The sequence below is a fragment of the Neoarius graeffei genome, chromosome 5 (genome assembly GCF_027579695.1).
Source record: "Neoarius graeffei isolate fNeoGra1 chromosome 5, fNeoGra1.pri, whole genome shotgun sequence".
Classification (NCBI taxonomy): Eukaryota; Metazoa; Chordata; class Actinopteri; order Siluriformes; family Ariidae; genus Neoarius; species Neoarius graeffei.
Window position 1 is genome coordinate 77,275,390 of NC_083573.1, and position 16,582 is coordinate 77,291,971.

A 16,582-nucleotide genomic window follows, 5' to 3' on the forward strand; every position below is an offset into this window, starting at 1 on the left:
GGAGTCCATGTAGATGGAAGACATGGAGTATCAGCAATTCAGTGGTCTCCTTGGTGGTGGGAAGCTTGGGCAGAGGGATAAAATGAACAGCTTTAGAAAAAACTGTTGACAACAGTGAGGATACAAGTATTGCCACCTGAATTGGGGAGTCCTGTAATGAAATTCAGGGTCATGTGTGACCAGAGCCGGTGGGGAACAGGAAGGGGTCTCAGCAGGCCGGCAGAAGGTCTGTTGCCAGTCTTGCTCCTGGCGCAGATGTTGCAAGCTGCCACAAACCTCTGGACATCCTCCTTGATGGATGACCACCAAAAATGTTGTTGGATGAGTGCCAGAATCCAGGCTGCTTCTGGGTGGCACACCATTCTGGAGCCATGACCCCACTGCAACACCTGTGCCCGCACAGAAACAAAAATATGGTTAGGAGGTGCATTACTGGGCCCTGGGTCCTACTCATGGGCCTTCTGGACCAGGGTTTTCACCTCTAACAGAGCAGCCCCCACCAGGCACTGTGGAGGAAGAATGGTCTCAGGGGAGGCCAATTCCTCCTGAAGGGGAGAAAACATTCTGGACAAGGCATCAGGCTTACCATTCTTAGAGCCTGGGTGGAAGGAAAGTGTGAACTTGAAGCAAGAAAAGGAGAGACCATCAGGCCTGACAAGAATTGAGGCACTTGGCAGTCCTGAGGTATTCAAGGTTTTTGTGATCTGTCCATACGATGAAGGGAAGGTCTGACCTCTCCAACCAATGTCCCCATTCTTCCAAGGCCAGTTTAACAGCCAACAGTTCCCTATTGCCAACTTCAGTTTCTCTCAGAGGGGGAAAGCAGATGAGAGAAGGAGCAAGGATGAAGCTTGCCACTAGCCAATCTTTGGGACAATATGGCCCCCACCCCTGACTCTGAAGCATCAACCACAAACTGCCGGGATGGATCTGGAATGGAGTATAGCTCGGCGAACGCCTTCTCAGCCCCTTCCTCCCAGCTGAAAGGGACCTTGGTGGAAGTTAGAGCCATGAGGGGCCCAGCCACTGTACTAAAGTTCCTGATGAATCACCTGTAGAAATTCACAAACCCAAGAAACTGCTGGAGTTCTTGCCGAGAGGACGGGGTGGGCCAGTCAGCAACTGCCTTGAGTTTCAGGGGGTCCATCTGAATCTGTGCGGGGGAGATAATGAAACCCAGAAAGGAGACAGAACTTCTATGGAACGCACATTTCTCAGCCTTAAAGTTTATTTTCCAGGAGTCGCTGAAGGACCTGCCTGACATGGATGCGGTGTTCATCAAGGGAGTAGGAAAACATTTAAAAAAAAAAAAATCAATAAAAATCACCCAGATAAACAAACATTAAGGTAGTCCCTCAGGACATCATTAACGAGGGCCTGGAAAACCGTGGGAGCGTTAGTGAGGCCGAACGGAACCATGAGGAGGAGATGTTTGTAGTGGCCCGTGGGGGTGTTAAACGCCATCTTCCATTCGTCCCCTTCCCTGATCCTCACAAGGTGGCAAGTATTACGCAGGTTTAGCTTGGTGAAAATCTGGGCTCCCTGGAGTAACTCAAATGTTGTAGACATGAGAGGTAGGGGGTAACGGTTCTTGATGGTGAGGTCATTTAGCCCATGGCAATCAATGCAAGGGTGCAAAGATTTGTCCTCCACAAAAAAGAATCCTGCCCCTGCAGGAGAAGAGGAGGAACAAATAATTTCAGCTACTAAGGACTCAGTGATGTTTTTATCCATGGCTTGCCTTTCAGAAGGAAAGAGTAAAGCTGTCCCTTAGGTGGTGCAGTCCCAGGGAGAAGGTCAATTCCACAGTCATAGGGCCTATGGGGAGGAAGGGAAACAGCTTGAGACTTGAACACAGGTTTTAAGTCATTATACTCGGGAGGCACGTTAGAGAGGTCAGGATATTCACCAATGGTGGGCTGGAGCAGCTCGGTGTGAGGGAGGGTAGATCTCAGGCATGATAAACAGAATTGACTCCATCCTAAAATGGTGTTGTTAGTCCAGTTGACATGGGGGTTATGTAGAGTTAGCCAGGGCAGACCAAGAACTATGGGCACATGGGGATTACTCATGACAAAAAACTGGATGGATTCAGAGTGGTTGCCAGAAATTCTTAAGGTGACCAGGGCTGTTTTATGGGTGATGGTGGTCAGACCAGTACCATTAAGGGTCAGGACAGTGAGGGATGGGTTCAGAGCCAGTAGTGGAATACCCAGGCGCTTGGCAGTGGTCGAGCAGATCAGGTTTCTGTCAGCCCCTGAATCAATAAGTGCCTGGAGGTTGTGGGGCTGATTGCCATGGATAATGACCACTGGGAGTAGCGGTCGATTGGTAGGTGGCTGATTCTGGACATTGCCCACCAGGGCCCCTAAACTCATTGGTGGGCTCTTCCTTTTAAAGGGCAAGATTGGCAGAAATGCCCCAGCTGTCCACAATAAAAACATGCCCTCATATCCCGATGGCACTGTCGTTCCTCAGGTGAGATGTGGACTCGGTCTACCTGCATTGGCTCAGCAGAAGGAATGGGAGGCTGAGGGGGAGCAAGACTAGTCAGAGTTCTCTCTTTCACCCACTGTCTGATCCAGGAGTCAATACAACTGGCAAGGTCCATGAGACTGGGGAGATCAGGTGGCAGTTCTCGTGAGACCAGCGCATCCTTGATGGAGCCTGACAGCCCGTTCAAAAATGTCAAACAAGGCACTCATTCCAGCCACAAGATGCGGCCAAAGTGCGAAACTCAATCGCATAGTCAAAAGCAGACCGGGCATCCTGCCGCAGCCCCATGATTTCTCTTCCTGCCTCTCTGCCAGACAGAGAGCGATCAAAGGTTCACCTCATCTCCTCTGTGAAATCCTTGAAGCTGGCGCAGCATGGTGCATTCGCATCCCACATAGCTGTTTCCCACGCCCTAGCTGTGCCAGTGAGGAGAGTGATGGTGTAGGCCACTCAGGAACGCTCTGTAGGGAAGGCCAGTAGTTGAAGCTCAAGGGTTAGCAAACATTGAAAAAAAATGATCTGCAGGTACCTGGTTCTCTGTCATATGGCTGTGGGGCAGGAAGTCTCAGCTCTCTGAAGATGGCTGGAGCAGGAGGAGCGGTAGGTGGAGGGGATTGTGTAGGAGCAGACATTACTTGAAGCTGTTGTAGCTGGGTGGCAAGAAGATTGAGAGTGTCAGAGATGGCGACAAGGTTTTGATTCACCTGCTAGATGTACTGTTTGTGGGTCCCAAGGAGAACTCCCTGTTTCTGCACCACTGCTCTTAGCTGGGCGAAATCTGCTGGGTCCATGTTGGCCAGGCTGTGCTGTCAGGAGTGGCGAGCTGAGGTGAAGTGAGGACCCAAGAGCAGACTCAGAAAACAGGCAGTGTAAAGAGAAAACTTCTTTAATGAAGTAGATGGCAGAAAGGCAAAAAGGTACAGTAGGGCTCAGGCAAAAATCGTTAGTCAAAAAACAGGCTGGGAGGTCAAAAACACAGAGGAGCAGGTAGACACGATCAGGCACAAAAAACAGGACAGAAAAATCTTCACAAAAACTGATGAACACAGGGACAAGGGAAATCCAGACAGAGGTAGCAAAAGACACAATTCAAAAGAACAGGCAGGCAAAAACAGGGACAAAAAACTGGACAGAAAAACAAGGAGAAATTCAGGCAGGGGGAATCAGGAAGACACAATACCAATGAGCTGTTACAAGGCAAGGAAAGTCTACAAGAGACAGTCTAGCAAATGGAGTAGCTCCAAACAGTTCTTAAAAAGCCCTAGCTGATGGGAGAGGACTGGTAGCAGGTGTGGGAGTGTCACTTCAGGAAATGGCCTTCAGCAAAACAGGACTGAATTCCAGTCCTGGATCCAGCCTGGAGCTGGCATGGAAGTCCCACAATCTAAGGCATGGATGGACTGGACCGGACTGTGACAACATGAGTAAAACAATGAAGCTCCTGTGGCTCAATCATCTCATCTCATTATCTCTAGCTGCTTTATCCTGTTCTACAGGGTCACAGGCAAGCTGAAGCCTATCCCAGCTGACTACAGGTGAAAGGCGGGGTACACCCTGGACAAGTCGCCAGATCATCACAGGGCTGACACATAGACAACCATTCACACTCAATTTAGAGTCACCAGTTAACCTAACCTGCATGTCTTTGGACTGTGGGGGAAACCGGAGCACCCGGAGGAAACCCACGCAGACATGGGGAGAACATGCAAACTCCACACAGAAAGGCCCTTGTCGGCCACGGGGCTCGAACCCGGACCTTCTTGCTGTGAGGCGACAGCACTAACCACTACACCACCGTGCCGCCCCTGGCTCAATCATTTTCAAATAAAATGTCAGACAGAACCTTATAATACTGAGGCAAAAAAAACAAAAAACAAAGGAGAAACACTACTTTTATACCTCAATCAGAAAATCTGTGAGAGGATATTCTTCAACTAACAATTTTGTGATCCATCATGTGATGTAAGTGCCAAAATAATGTACTCTCTGCTAAAGAACTGCTTCTGTGTTTTGAATATGATCATATCTACAAAGCAGTCATGGCCAGTGCAGGCTGTTCACCGGTGCTGAGACAGAGGTGAGACTAAGTCGATGCCAGCATAAGTCATACAGAAATAATGATTTCCACCACCCTGGGAGGATGCATATATTATCACATGTGAACTCTGTCACCCAATATGTTCCCTTGACTCCACTGTTGAGGAAACTGCATCACATCTACAGCTTGATAAAAACCAGCTTACAAAATGGAAAGAGACCTATTGATTTGAGTGAGTGCTGTTGTCCTGACATGACTCTTTCCAAGACATAATACAGACCATCTTCTCACAACATGAGGAGGTACACGCCAAGAGTGTAATGCAGAGAACAAAGGAATGGTGACATGGATGGATGTTGCTTGCTTGCATTGCATAATGTATCACACAGACAGCGGCTCCATGTGTACCTCAGTTTTTCTGATACTAGTACAAGTTAAGAGTCTAATTTTTGGATAAATTGCATGTATAACATGCCTTCCCTTAACCTGAAGTAAAGAGAATTTTAAAATTCAACAAAAAATGTTTTTGCCCACCAGCACAATAGCTGAAACTTTGAAGCAAATTTGAAGTAGGGTTTAAACTTTGCATATGAGGCCATTAATCAAGTAGACATTTATCCTTGAAATGCTTGTTTCCTGATGTCAATTTATGTGTCATTATGATATACATACAAACCCCACTTACGAGAATGGAAAGACATTAAACCACACTGTATATTAAAACCAATTTTCACAAAATATTTTTTCTATATTCAGAATCCCCGCCTCCTAAAAAAAAAATTCTACATGACCTGCTTTTGTGAAATTTTACATGTACATTTCTATCCCTATTCAGGAGGATATTACAGAGGAATTTCCCAAAATGTTAATCACTAGATTTTATGTTCAATTACATCCTGAAAAATAGCATCAAATATTTTTATACTAAAAAAAGTTCTATTTATATTTTATATATACATTCTCTCTAAGCAGTAAGGTGTTTGAGAGTGAAATTCTCCTCACTGACCCTACTTCCAGACATATTGTGTGTGTGTGTGTGTGTGTGTGTGTTTTAAATGTCTCCCAAGGAAACAAGACTGTCTCCTACAATCACTTTGTCTTCCATAATGAACAACAGACTTCCAGAAATGCTGCTCTTGCATGTTGCACCAACTGTAGCGCTGGATATAATGAGCAAGCTGCAGGTGAGGTGAGAATGTCCCTTTTATCATGACAAGTCATAGTGAAAACATTTTTCAGGGACAGCAAAGAAAACATCATTTTTAAGCTGTCCAGTGTTTTTTTTTTTTCATTCTAATCTAATAAAATATCCTGTTCTGCATTGCCATGACTGTCCCTGCTATCTAAGCTAATATTCTAACAAACTAACTAAATCTTACTCACCAGGTTGCCCACAGAAAGCATCTTGTTGAAGTCATCTGTCATGGGGTAATGCTCCAAGGCCATGAAGAGTGTGTTGAGTACGATGCAGATGGTGATTGTCAGGTCCAGAAATGGATCCATCACCATGATCTTGACCCACTCTTTCAGTTTGAGCCAGCTAGGGCAGCACGTCCACACCAGGTACTTGTGGGCAAATGTGTACCAGCAAGGATGACACTTTTGATGGGCTTCCTCCAACTCTGTCCACATATAACATACAGGTTTCATTTACTAAACTGTTTTATACATATAACAGATCCTAAAGTCTACAAATGGTTAAAGTCCCTGGCTCACTGTATAAATTATGGAAGGCTTTGTTGAAGTTGACATACCAAACAGTCTCTTGCTTGGCAGCAGTTTAAGGCAGTAAATCATGAGTAAATGGAGCAGTCACTTCATTATTGATTCACTTTTCATGGTCAGTCAATTACTCTTATCCCAAACAGGACTGAGATTAGGCTGGATTTAGGAGACTGATTGATGGAAAACACATTTATTGAGGCTGTAATGCAATGAAATGCTAGATTCCTCTCAATTTCCCTTAATCAGTATTATTTACAGCATTAGTTAACATTTACAAACCATGAATCACAGAATTAACATAACAGTAAATTAATGCCACTATTAGTAGACAATTTTTAATCATGAACCAAACAAGTAAAAAAAAAAGTATCTGCATTAACCAATGTTTACACCATCTGTACTTCAGACAAATCCACAATAAATCAACTTGAACCAATGCCTTAAATGTAGACTGCCTTTCAGATTTTTCAAGTGTAGGTCATAAAAAGAATTTTCCCTGACACCCAATTATTTTTGTTTAGTGGACTGAAAGCTACTGAATTCGAATCACAGACTTCCAATTTTTTTTAGTTTTTTTTAAAAATAGAACAATTAATGAAATTAGGCTCATGTGGCCCTAAATTCTCTGCTATTTTTTCCTGCTTCACCGTGACCCAATTCAAGATACTACGTCATGCATCATGTGGTGGGCTTTCCCCATTCGTGCAAGGCATTGTGGGATACAAATTTGAAACAGGAGAGAAAAATGGAGGACGCGAATGAAACGTGAAAGACCGACTACAGTAATGGAAAGCGAGAAAAGACGTTATGTTGCAAAGGAAAGGAAACGCAGGACCAAACCAATAAATATCAGCGGTCAGCGAGCACCTCAGTGTGATCAGCTGTTCGTTTAGCGACAGAATGATGTAACTGTCAGTGTACGGTCAAAGGTAAACTTGTAGATGGCAGTAATGCAACACAGTGGATGCCAGCTGCCGTAAAACCCAAAAGAAGAAGAAGAAGACAATGCCAAAAGGTAAACCTGCACATGCGCACACGGTAATGGTAATATGCTTTAGAGTGAATAATAAAAGGCTTTATCAGGTAAGTATGAGTGTATTTAGTTAACACAAAATAATACTTCGGATATCCTTCTTACTTTGTTAAGATTACTTATAAATAACTAAAAAAAAAACAAAAAAACCAACCCAATAACCCAGAGTCAGCAGATATTTAACATTTTTTCAGTTGTTGATTTTAATAGGAAAGATCACACAAAAGTTTCAGCTTTACGTCCTCATAAGCATGTAATCTTATGTGACACTTTCCCTTTTTGTACAGTGCTGTGCAAAAGGCTTAGGCACATGTAAAGAAATGCTGTAGACCAAAAATGGCTTAAAAATAAAGAAATTAAATGCTTCAACATAAAAAAAACTATAAACAGCAGTAAGCCATAATAAATGAAACAAAGTCAATATTTGGTGTGGGACGACCCTTTGCTTAAAAAAAAATAGTAGCCTCAGGTACAGTGAGTGCAGTTTTATAAGGAAGTGAGCTGTAGGTTTTACTGAGCGTCTTGCAGAACCAGCTACAGTTCTTCTGGACACTTTGTCACACTCGCTTCTTAATTTTGCACCAAAACCCAGCAGCCTTCATTATGTTTTCTTTTTTAATCTGAAAAGTGGTCTCTGATGTAATATGCTGCTCAGATACAAACTTTTTTTTCTGTAACATTTAATTTTGTGCTGGAAAACAAAAATTTGGACTCTAAAATGTTTTTGTAGTGACTCGATAGTGTAAAAGTCATAAAATAAAAATCTATAACAAAGTTTGTATGAAAAATATAGGGGATTAAAACTTTTGCACAGTACTGTATATAAGCTACAAAGCACAATGTGACATACTTAATAGGAATTTACCTTGATTACTTAATAATACTTAATAAGGTTTTAGGACATCACATGACAGCAAACAACACTTAGTTTTAGAAAACTACTCTTCATTAAGCATATCAGGTGAAAATTCAAATTCAATCCAAATTGCTTGAAATGGCTCTAATTGAATTCAGAATTGTATGCTGAACAACATACTTGTTCCAGAATTAAAACATGTTTATCTGTTCTTGAGATATTACAAATCAAAGATTGGAAAAAAAAAAAACGGCTTAATTTTTAGAAAACTGACGTAATATTCTGTATGAGGATAACATGGTCCAAAATGGGCCTCATTAACAAATGAGATCAAATGTTTTTTTCTTAATCACTTTTATATTTTTCAAGATGTTTACATAGAAATTGGCAGGCACATACTGTAGATGGTTGTATACTCAATAAAAAGTTTGAAAAATTAGTAAAAACAAAGTATGCAAATTTGTATTTAATTAGTATTAATTATGCTAATTAGGTAAACGTTAAATTGGTACACTCAGTAAAAAAGTAATAAAAGATTATTTCTAATACCCTCTTTGTGCTCTGTAGGCCTTTGTATTTCTCAAAAGTAGGACCTACTTGTGTTTATATTAAAGAATATAAATGATAATATTCACAGCTTTCAAGGCGAACCTCAAAAAAACTTTGTGATCCACATCCAATAAACAATTCCAATTAATTGATCTGAAATTGACACTCGCGTTTCTGACCTCCACTTTTTTAAAATCTCATTCTGCCCACTAATATGTAAATATTTTTCATCAAAACAACTCCAGTTATAATCTAAAATAGTTATTTATTTACATGAAGCTGTTTGATTTGAAAAAATAAGTAGGTAAAGCTATGAAAACTCACTTCAAAGTCTCCCATGAAGCATAACATCAAAACTATCAGATGAAAAATTTTGTTGAATACTTCATCAGAAACAGTGAGAGCGAGAGAACATCCTTATAAAAGATATCTGATTGATATTCATGAGTAATCCAGTTGGAAACCGATCAGAAGAGAGAGAGCCTGACCACTTTCCCATGACTCAAAAAGCACCAGCAGTTTCCCGACATCATGCGAGCAGAGAGTGTATTCTGTTGTACCAACTTCAACCTGCCGTTCCTCCCAAAGTACTGAACAGGGGTGAGTTTCCCAAAAGCATTGTAGCACAAAGATCATCATTAAATGGTAGAGCAAGCATCACAATGAACACTCTCTCTCTCCTAGTTAAGCTGCTCTTAGCGTTAAGAGGCTTTTGGGAAACCCACCCCAGATCTTAACGAGATAAATTTCTTTGGAAAGCAGAGATTATAAGCTTTTTAATGATAGTATTCACGATAGAAAATATTCAAGAGTTAAGCAATGACAGATTTGGAAACTTAGATGAGCGTCTGCATGGACAATTTTTGCAGCACAGCCAGTGAGCATCTGTTATGCCTATCTTCATGCCATCCATCATTTAAGATAACTTATATCACAACTATAATGAATTCAAATCTGATTGGTTCGACAGTGTTGATTAATTTCTATAACAGCAACTCTGATTGTAGTGTCAGCTGATCACTGGTTTATATCAATGTGCTTGTTTGACACAAATCTAATCATAAAAAATTTAAGAATGTGCTATTTACAAAAGAAAAAAAATGGGGAAAAAAAGAAGAAACATCATCGCTGATATGGTGAAACTTTCTGGAAGGAGATGTTTATTTAACAGTTCTGGAAGAAGCTACCAGTATGTTTTCTGCAACAGGAGAGCCTTTGCGTTTTGTTTTTGCGTTTTTTGACACGGTGCACGTTTTTGTCTAATTAACATCATCGGAGAGAAAAAAGGGAAGCTGCTGAGGACCTGACTGTTCGTAGCTGTTACAGTGTAGGTGATAACTTTTTTTGGCAGACCTTCCACAACACAAACTGTTTACTGTGAATTAACTATGAACTAATAAAAAAGTGTGATGTGTTTATTTAAACCGTCATTGTTAGCTCAAGGCTTCCGGACTTGTAAATGCTATCTAGCGTACAGTAGTATATGATGCAAGTTATTCATGATTGATTAGCTAATGTTCAAAATCATGACAAACTGCATATGAAGCCTCAGAAAAGGTCAACATTTTTGACATAAAATATGAGCATACTGTATTGAGTGGGCTGGCCTGTGTTGTGGGAGAGTGGGCTGCAGCAGATGTATCCGTTTCTAATGAGGAATGTGATAAAGACGGACAGCACGTCCATTTCCTTGACTTGGGAGGACTAATGTGCGCGCTAACTCCTCAGATGTGTTTGTGGTTGTGTCATTCTCCACTGCGAGTGCAGCCACCCTGTCAGACTCCATTTCATCCGCTCCGAAAGGAAATTTACCAATCAGTGAACACAGTTGCCATCTCACTTCTGCTCAGAACACAAATGTAAATCGAAGATTTGATTTTCCAGCTTCTTTTTTGGAACTACTCTCACCATAGCTCACTATAATCAGCTGCTAATGAGCCCACTTTATCAGGATGCAAGCAAAAAGAAAAACAGAAACTTCGTGATAACCATGTGACTAAATACTGTATCAGTTTAACTATAAGTAACAGCTAAAGCTATAATGATACGATTTATTGCAAATTAATACAATTATCATTGGTTCAGTCATGTGACAAATCCAAGCCATGCTCAGTACTATACTTGGGTTTACCGTGTCTTGCCAAGTCAGCTTTTGTATCAGTGATAATGAGGATTGGCATTTTCTCATGCTAGCACACCTAAAATTAGCCCTCTTTGTCCTTTTGTTAGCAACTTTTCTGCTGACAAATCCACAATCGGAGACCATAGGATTTATAGGTGAGATTTATATTACACACAAGTTTATTATATTTTGAAAACCGAAATAGCTTTTTGAAGCCTCAGTCAGGCATTTGCAAACTGGATTTTGGTCAAAATGTTAAATTCATGTGTACACATGGAATCTTGAATATACAATTCAACTGCTAATCGACATGTGCAACCGTTAAATACATCACTGCTTCTCAAAATAAGACAGAAATCTGGCCAATATTCAGTTCAGTCCAAATGATTATGAATATCCATATCTCTCATTTTTCATGTCTTCTACTTGTACATTGGTTTAGCAAGAATTTGCTCTGTTCTCTATCCTAGTATTTCAATGTGTATTTATTCTAAAGGTTTTGTACAGCCTAATTGTTTTAATATCCACTATTTTAAAGCATCACATTTCTGCATGTCACAGAATATTAGTAATTAAATACCGGCTGTCTAATAATATGAGAGACAGAACATTCCTGCACCCACTCTACTTTGACATCAGGTAGGTGGACAAGCACTTTCTCAGTCTGAAGAAGTATAGCGTCGGAAAAAGAGTACCGAGCTGTATCAGATATTTCGCAAACATTAAGCCTCAAACAATTCAGGAGACAACTTAATTAGTTCATATCAGTTAGTAAAAACTTTTAAATGGGTATATAACAACCTATAAAATGTCAGGATTCTGTCTTTTCTCAAAAACGTTCTTTCACTTTTGCACAAATATACATGTGTGCATTTAAATGCTTCCTGCTCACACACAGATTTGCTTTGCTCACACATAAAACTGTCTGGATCACATACTTTTTCACACATTCTCAGGTTTCATTCTCAGTCTGCAACAAATTTTGACACAATCAGAAGTGGGTACAGGTTTCAATGAATGCAACTATTACTATTCTCCATCATTCTGGGGGTGGGTTTCCCAAAAGCCTCTTAACTCTAAGAGCATCTTAACTAGGAGAGAGAGTGTTCATTGTGCTGCTTGCTCTACCATATAACAATGATCTTTGTGTTACAATGCTTTTGGAAAACTTGGCACTTCTTGGTAAGGAAAACTGAAGAAAAGCCCCACTGACTCTGACACCATATTTTTGATGCCAGCAAGTTACCAAAAAAACCAAACTTAAACAACCCCAAACCTCAGTCAATATCGCCAGGTCTGTGCACATTTAACTTTCTACTTTTCACTTCCTAATAAGCCATGTACAGCATAGATTAGGTTACAGATGGCACCCTGAGTTTTTTTTTTTTAATTATTACTGTGTGTTGTTTTTGTGTAAAGAGAGAATGGCAAAGTGAGAATTTCACTGCATCGTCTGAACCGCTGTGCATATGACAAACTTCTTGAATCTTGAATAATATCCCTAATTGGAGATAAAGGAGAGGTTTGATTTTGGCCTATAATTGGACAGCTGACAGGGGTCAAGGTCAGGTTTTTTAATCAGGGGTTTGATAACTGCTAGTTTAAAGGATTTGGGTACATAGCCAATTCTAAGGGAAGGATTTATTATTTTTAGAAGAGGTTTGATTGCTTCTGGTATTATCTGTTTGAAGAGTCGTGTAGATAAGGGATCTAGTACACAAGTTGAAGATTTTGATTAGGGATAAAATTAGTTCATGTTTAAAGTCTTTCATTTTCTGTAAAGCTGCTTTGCGACAATGTCTGTTGTTAAAAGCGCTATACAAATAACTTGACTTGATTTGACTTGACTAATCCCTAATATATAGTACCACAGCATTCTACCAACACTAACATAAATTTGATCCTTTACGTTACATTTAGTGTTTTGGAACATCCGTGAAACAAGTTAGTTTCTGTTATAACTCCGATAAACAGCCGTTCCCGCACCAGCCTGTCTTTTTTTCTCTCTTTTGAAGTTAACAATACAAAGAATGCAGCCTGTCATGTTACTGAGAAACCACAAAGCCCTCCATCCTGCAGACATTATTGTGGCACAGAACTTAAACCAATAGTTTTAGCTCTGACAGTTAAGCACTGACACGTTAGAGACTCTTGCCAAAAATGTTAAAGGGGACATATTATGAAAAACTCACTTTTTCAGTTCTTGTACACATATATTTGGATATCTAGAGTGCCTGCCAGCCCACAAATTCTGAAATAAGACACCCAGTCAGTTTCTTTTAGGCTGCCTATTTCAGAAAACATGTGCTTCAATAAGCTGTTCAGATATGGCTCCCCTTTCTATGTCACAAGTCCATTAGAATGATGCCACCCCTTCATCTGAGCATCTCCAATCATGGCCAGAGAACTGCCTTTGTGAATGAATAGTCATGAGGAAAGTGGTACCTGATTGGCTGGGGGTGGGGTGAGCAGTGGGTCATTATCATTGAAAGGAACAGGCACTCAGATTGGCCATTTAGGACAGGACTGTTTAAACAGGGTGAGAAGGTGCTGTGGTGCTTTATCCTTGTGGTATTTTGACCAAAGCACGTCACAGACATTTTATTAAGACCTCAGAGAACTGTATCAGCTTATGGAAAAGGGGTATAATATGCAGTAGCAAACCGTTACTATTAGAGCTGGGACTTCAGCTCAGCCAAAACTTGGCCAGACACCAAAAAAAAAAAAAGCAACAGGGCAAAGGATTTTGCAAGGGATTAGCGGCAGGTTTCCAGGTAGCTCCGTTGTTTGTAGTTGTCGATGTTGATTTTAAAAGTAACTAAGTAAATTACACATGGAAATGAATACTTAAGTCTGAGTGAAAAATACTGTGGCGAGCGTGTGTGGAAGAAAAGAATACAGAAATCTTAGTTTCTCGGTTGTTAGCCTTACTTGCTCTAGATAGCACTGGCTTGACCACTTTATTAGCATTTGCTAACACTACTGATGAACGCTACACTGGCTGGAAGGTAACTTCACTGCTGCACTGACGGTGCTGACTCATGGTCAAGCTTGCGTTGGCCTTCGAGAAGGCCTAGGGCGATACATTTTTGGTCCATCCCACTATAAATCAAAATCTGATTGGTTATTTCATCTGTCACTTCCTACATAAACATACCGTACACTGCCATGGGCTTCTGTCCCAGCAATGAAGTCCTAACCAGTAAGTGAGCCAGCTCTAAACTCTTCTCAGCCTCGAGACAACAAACAAAAACATCTCATTGGATAACTCGATTTTAATGTTTTCAGGATCCTTTGATTTCTGAAGCAAATTTGATAGAAAATGAGGCCAAGTTAGAATTAGAAGAGAATTATAATGAAATTATGAAAGAAATTAAATAATGAAAGAAATTAAATATAACATCTGAAATACTGATATGTTTGGACCTTCTCTGAAGGCCCTGAAGGTTCCCCTCTGATGATATACCACCTTTAAATAAACATCTCCAAACAGTATCGTTTTTTAAACAGGTTTTAAATCTTTTAATGGTGAAGGTCTGTCATACAGCTCTCCATGTAAGTTGTTGCTATAGAAACATATTAGAAAAAGTGCATTAATATAAACCTGTGATTTCCTTGTAGCAGGAAGCCGCTGTTTGAGCTGCAGTCTCACAGAAAATTAATCAACACCTTCTGAGAATTCAACAGTGCTATGCTAGAAATTCATATCATTTGTTTATTTTGTTGGGAAATAGTTTTATCCGTAGTTTTAGTTTTAATGTGTTAATGAATCCACTGAACAGCTCTCTGAGATATAGTGGTCAAGTTGCGGTTTTCAGATGGCTAACTATTAGATACTAGATACCACACTTGAAGAATACAAGTGAAGGATGACAGCTAATTTTATCATTCCAGACAATCTTAGTGTTTCTGGTTTGTTCAATGACATATTGTATGAACCGAGAAAAAAAAAACGCAACAGTGAGAAATTTTCAGAAAGTGTTCGAAAGATTCATTTGTAATTACTATAACTCCTTTCCGCTGTTAGTTGCCAAGTGCCAGATTAATACGGCATGGTATGAAACAGACCAATAAGCAGATAAAGACTTGCCAATTACTGATTTAGCCTTCTAATTGTATTAGAAGGTTGTTCTTCATTATGTCAAAATACCCAAGAGAACTTTATGGTAGTGAAATTGCAGGCAAGAGCTTTACATAATGCACAAGCCCAAGTACAAGCAACATAATTAAAGCTTGCACAACTAATAGTATTACACCAGTAGAGTGGGAGACAGTGATCAATGCTTCAAGGTTAGATCCAAAATGATAGTTTAATAAGATTAATCATGTAAAAAACGAGTCCATCTTCCAAATTCCTTGCCAACATGCTCAATATGATGGTCGTGTCTAGAAGACGTGGCCTGTTAACCTGCGGTTTGCTTCAAAAAAAAAAAATGGAGAGTCGTCGGTCAGAAGAGTTCACCCATTCTGATTGGTGACAACATTTGGCAATCTCAACAGTATAGAACAGTAAATAGGATGAATGTGAGCATCCATGCATACTAATTTCTCATTAGAACCGTAATCTTGAGTGTGCACATACGGTACTGTTTTGAGCACAAGCAGGATAATATTGATTGAGTGTGAACGTTTTTATGAGAGTAAAGCAGAAGGAAACCTGTTCATGGATTAAATGAGCGCTCTCACCTTCTTTGCAGTAAACTAACTCTCTACACTGTCGGCATAACTTCGTCCTGGTGGATTTGCGAGCTAGTTTAAGTTGGTTCTCAGAGTACAAGAGCAAAGCAGTGTTGCTATAGTGGGAAAGACCTCTTGTGAGGTCCTGATGATGCAGCAAACAGACCGTTTCATGATTAATCTGGTTTATGGAGGATAACACCTCTCTCTTGAAAACAACAGAGAGTGGAGTCTCAGGGGACTACCTTAAGAGGGAGCAGATGGAGGTGCCCTTCTGTCCTCACATGCTCCAAAAGGCAGAGCTGACATTTGAAATCTACAGTGGTGAGATGTTTAGTATGCACACTCGCACTGTCAAAATAAGTGAGATCAGCATGGGTTCACTAGTATGTCCAGTGATGTCAAAGTTAAACTGTGCTTTGAATAAGTCATCATCCTCGCTACACAATACAAATATGAGATGCTGGGAAGTAGTTTAAAATTCCAGATTTCACATCACACAAAGCAATCTTGAGCTATGTTTCTGAAGTAGCTGTGCGGCGTATCTTACCCTCCATGGCGTCAGTGAGGTAGCTAGCAGCACTTAGCGCCCTGTCTCGGCCCTCCAGGGAGAGCTGCGGGAGGAGCGTACTGCTCAGCTCGTTTGTTCCCTGTAGAAGGCAAAAGGGACCATGGTCATGTGAATGGCATTCACATGTTTAAAAAAACAAGTTTAAAAAAAAAGAACAACAAATGTCTGTCCATGCCACTTTTTTGTACCAGCGCTGGCTGTGGAAAACTGGATAGGTCACTTTTTAAACAGTTATATCAACAATTCTAATCATGATATTTATAAAATTCAAAGTTTACAAAATTATGTTACACATTCATGCAGCTTGGACCAGTTTGGATGGCTTGTTTTAAAAGGATTACACACTACAGCGGAGCTATAATGAGTTCATGAATTATTCTGCTTTAAGACAAGCACCATTTAATCGAGGAAGAAATAAAAACCTGAAAATGACAAACAGCTCTGCTGGTCAATTAGAGAGGTATCCTACTGATAACAGTCCTCCTGCGTACTTTGTAAAGTAAGTGTGTGTGTGT

At 40.4% G+C, this 16,582-nt stretch overlaps 1 protein-coding gene across 1 annotated transcript in view; it reads right to left on the minus strand.

Annotated features, from left to right (window-relative positions):
• scn5lab (sodium channel, voltage gated, type V-like, alpha b) overlaps positions 1-16,582 on the minus strand; it is a 242,756-nt gene that overhangs the window by 126,303 nt on the left and 99,871 nt on the right. Inside the window, exons 13-14 of the mRNA XM_060922428.1 lie at positions 16,047-16,146; positions 5,918-6,156 (exon numbers count right to left, since the gene is read on the minus strand). Coding sequence (XP_060778411.1) covers positions 5,918-6,156; positions 16,047-16,146 — 339 coding nt within the window. The remainder of the gene's footprint in view (positions 1-5,917; positions 6,157-16,046; positions 16,147-16,582) is intronic.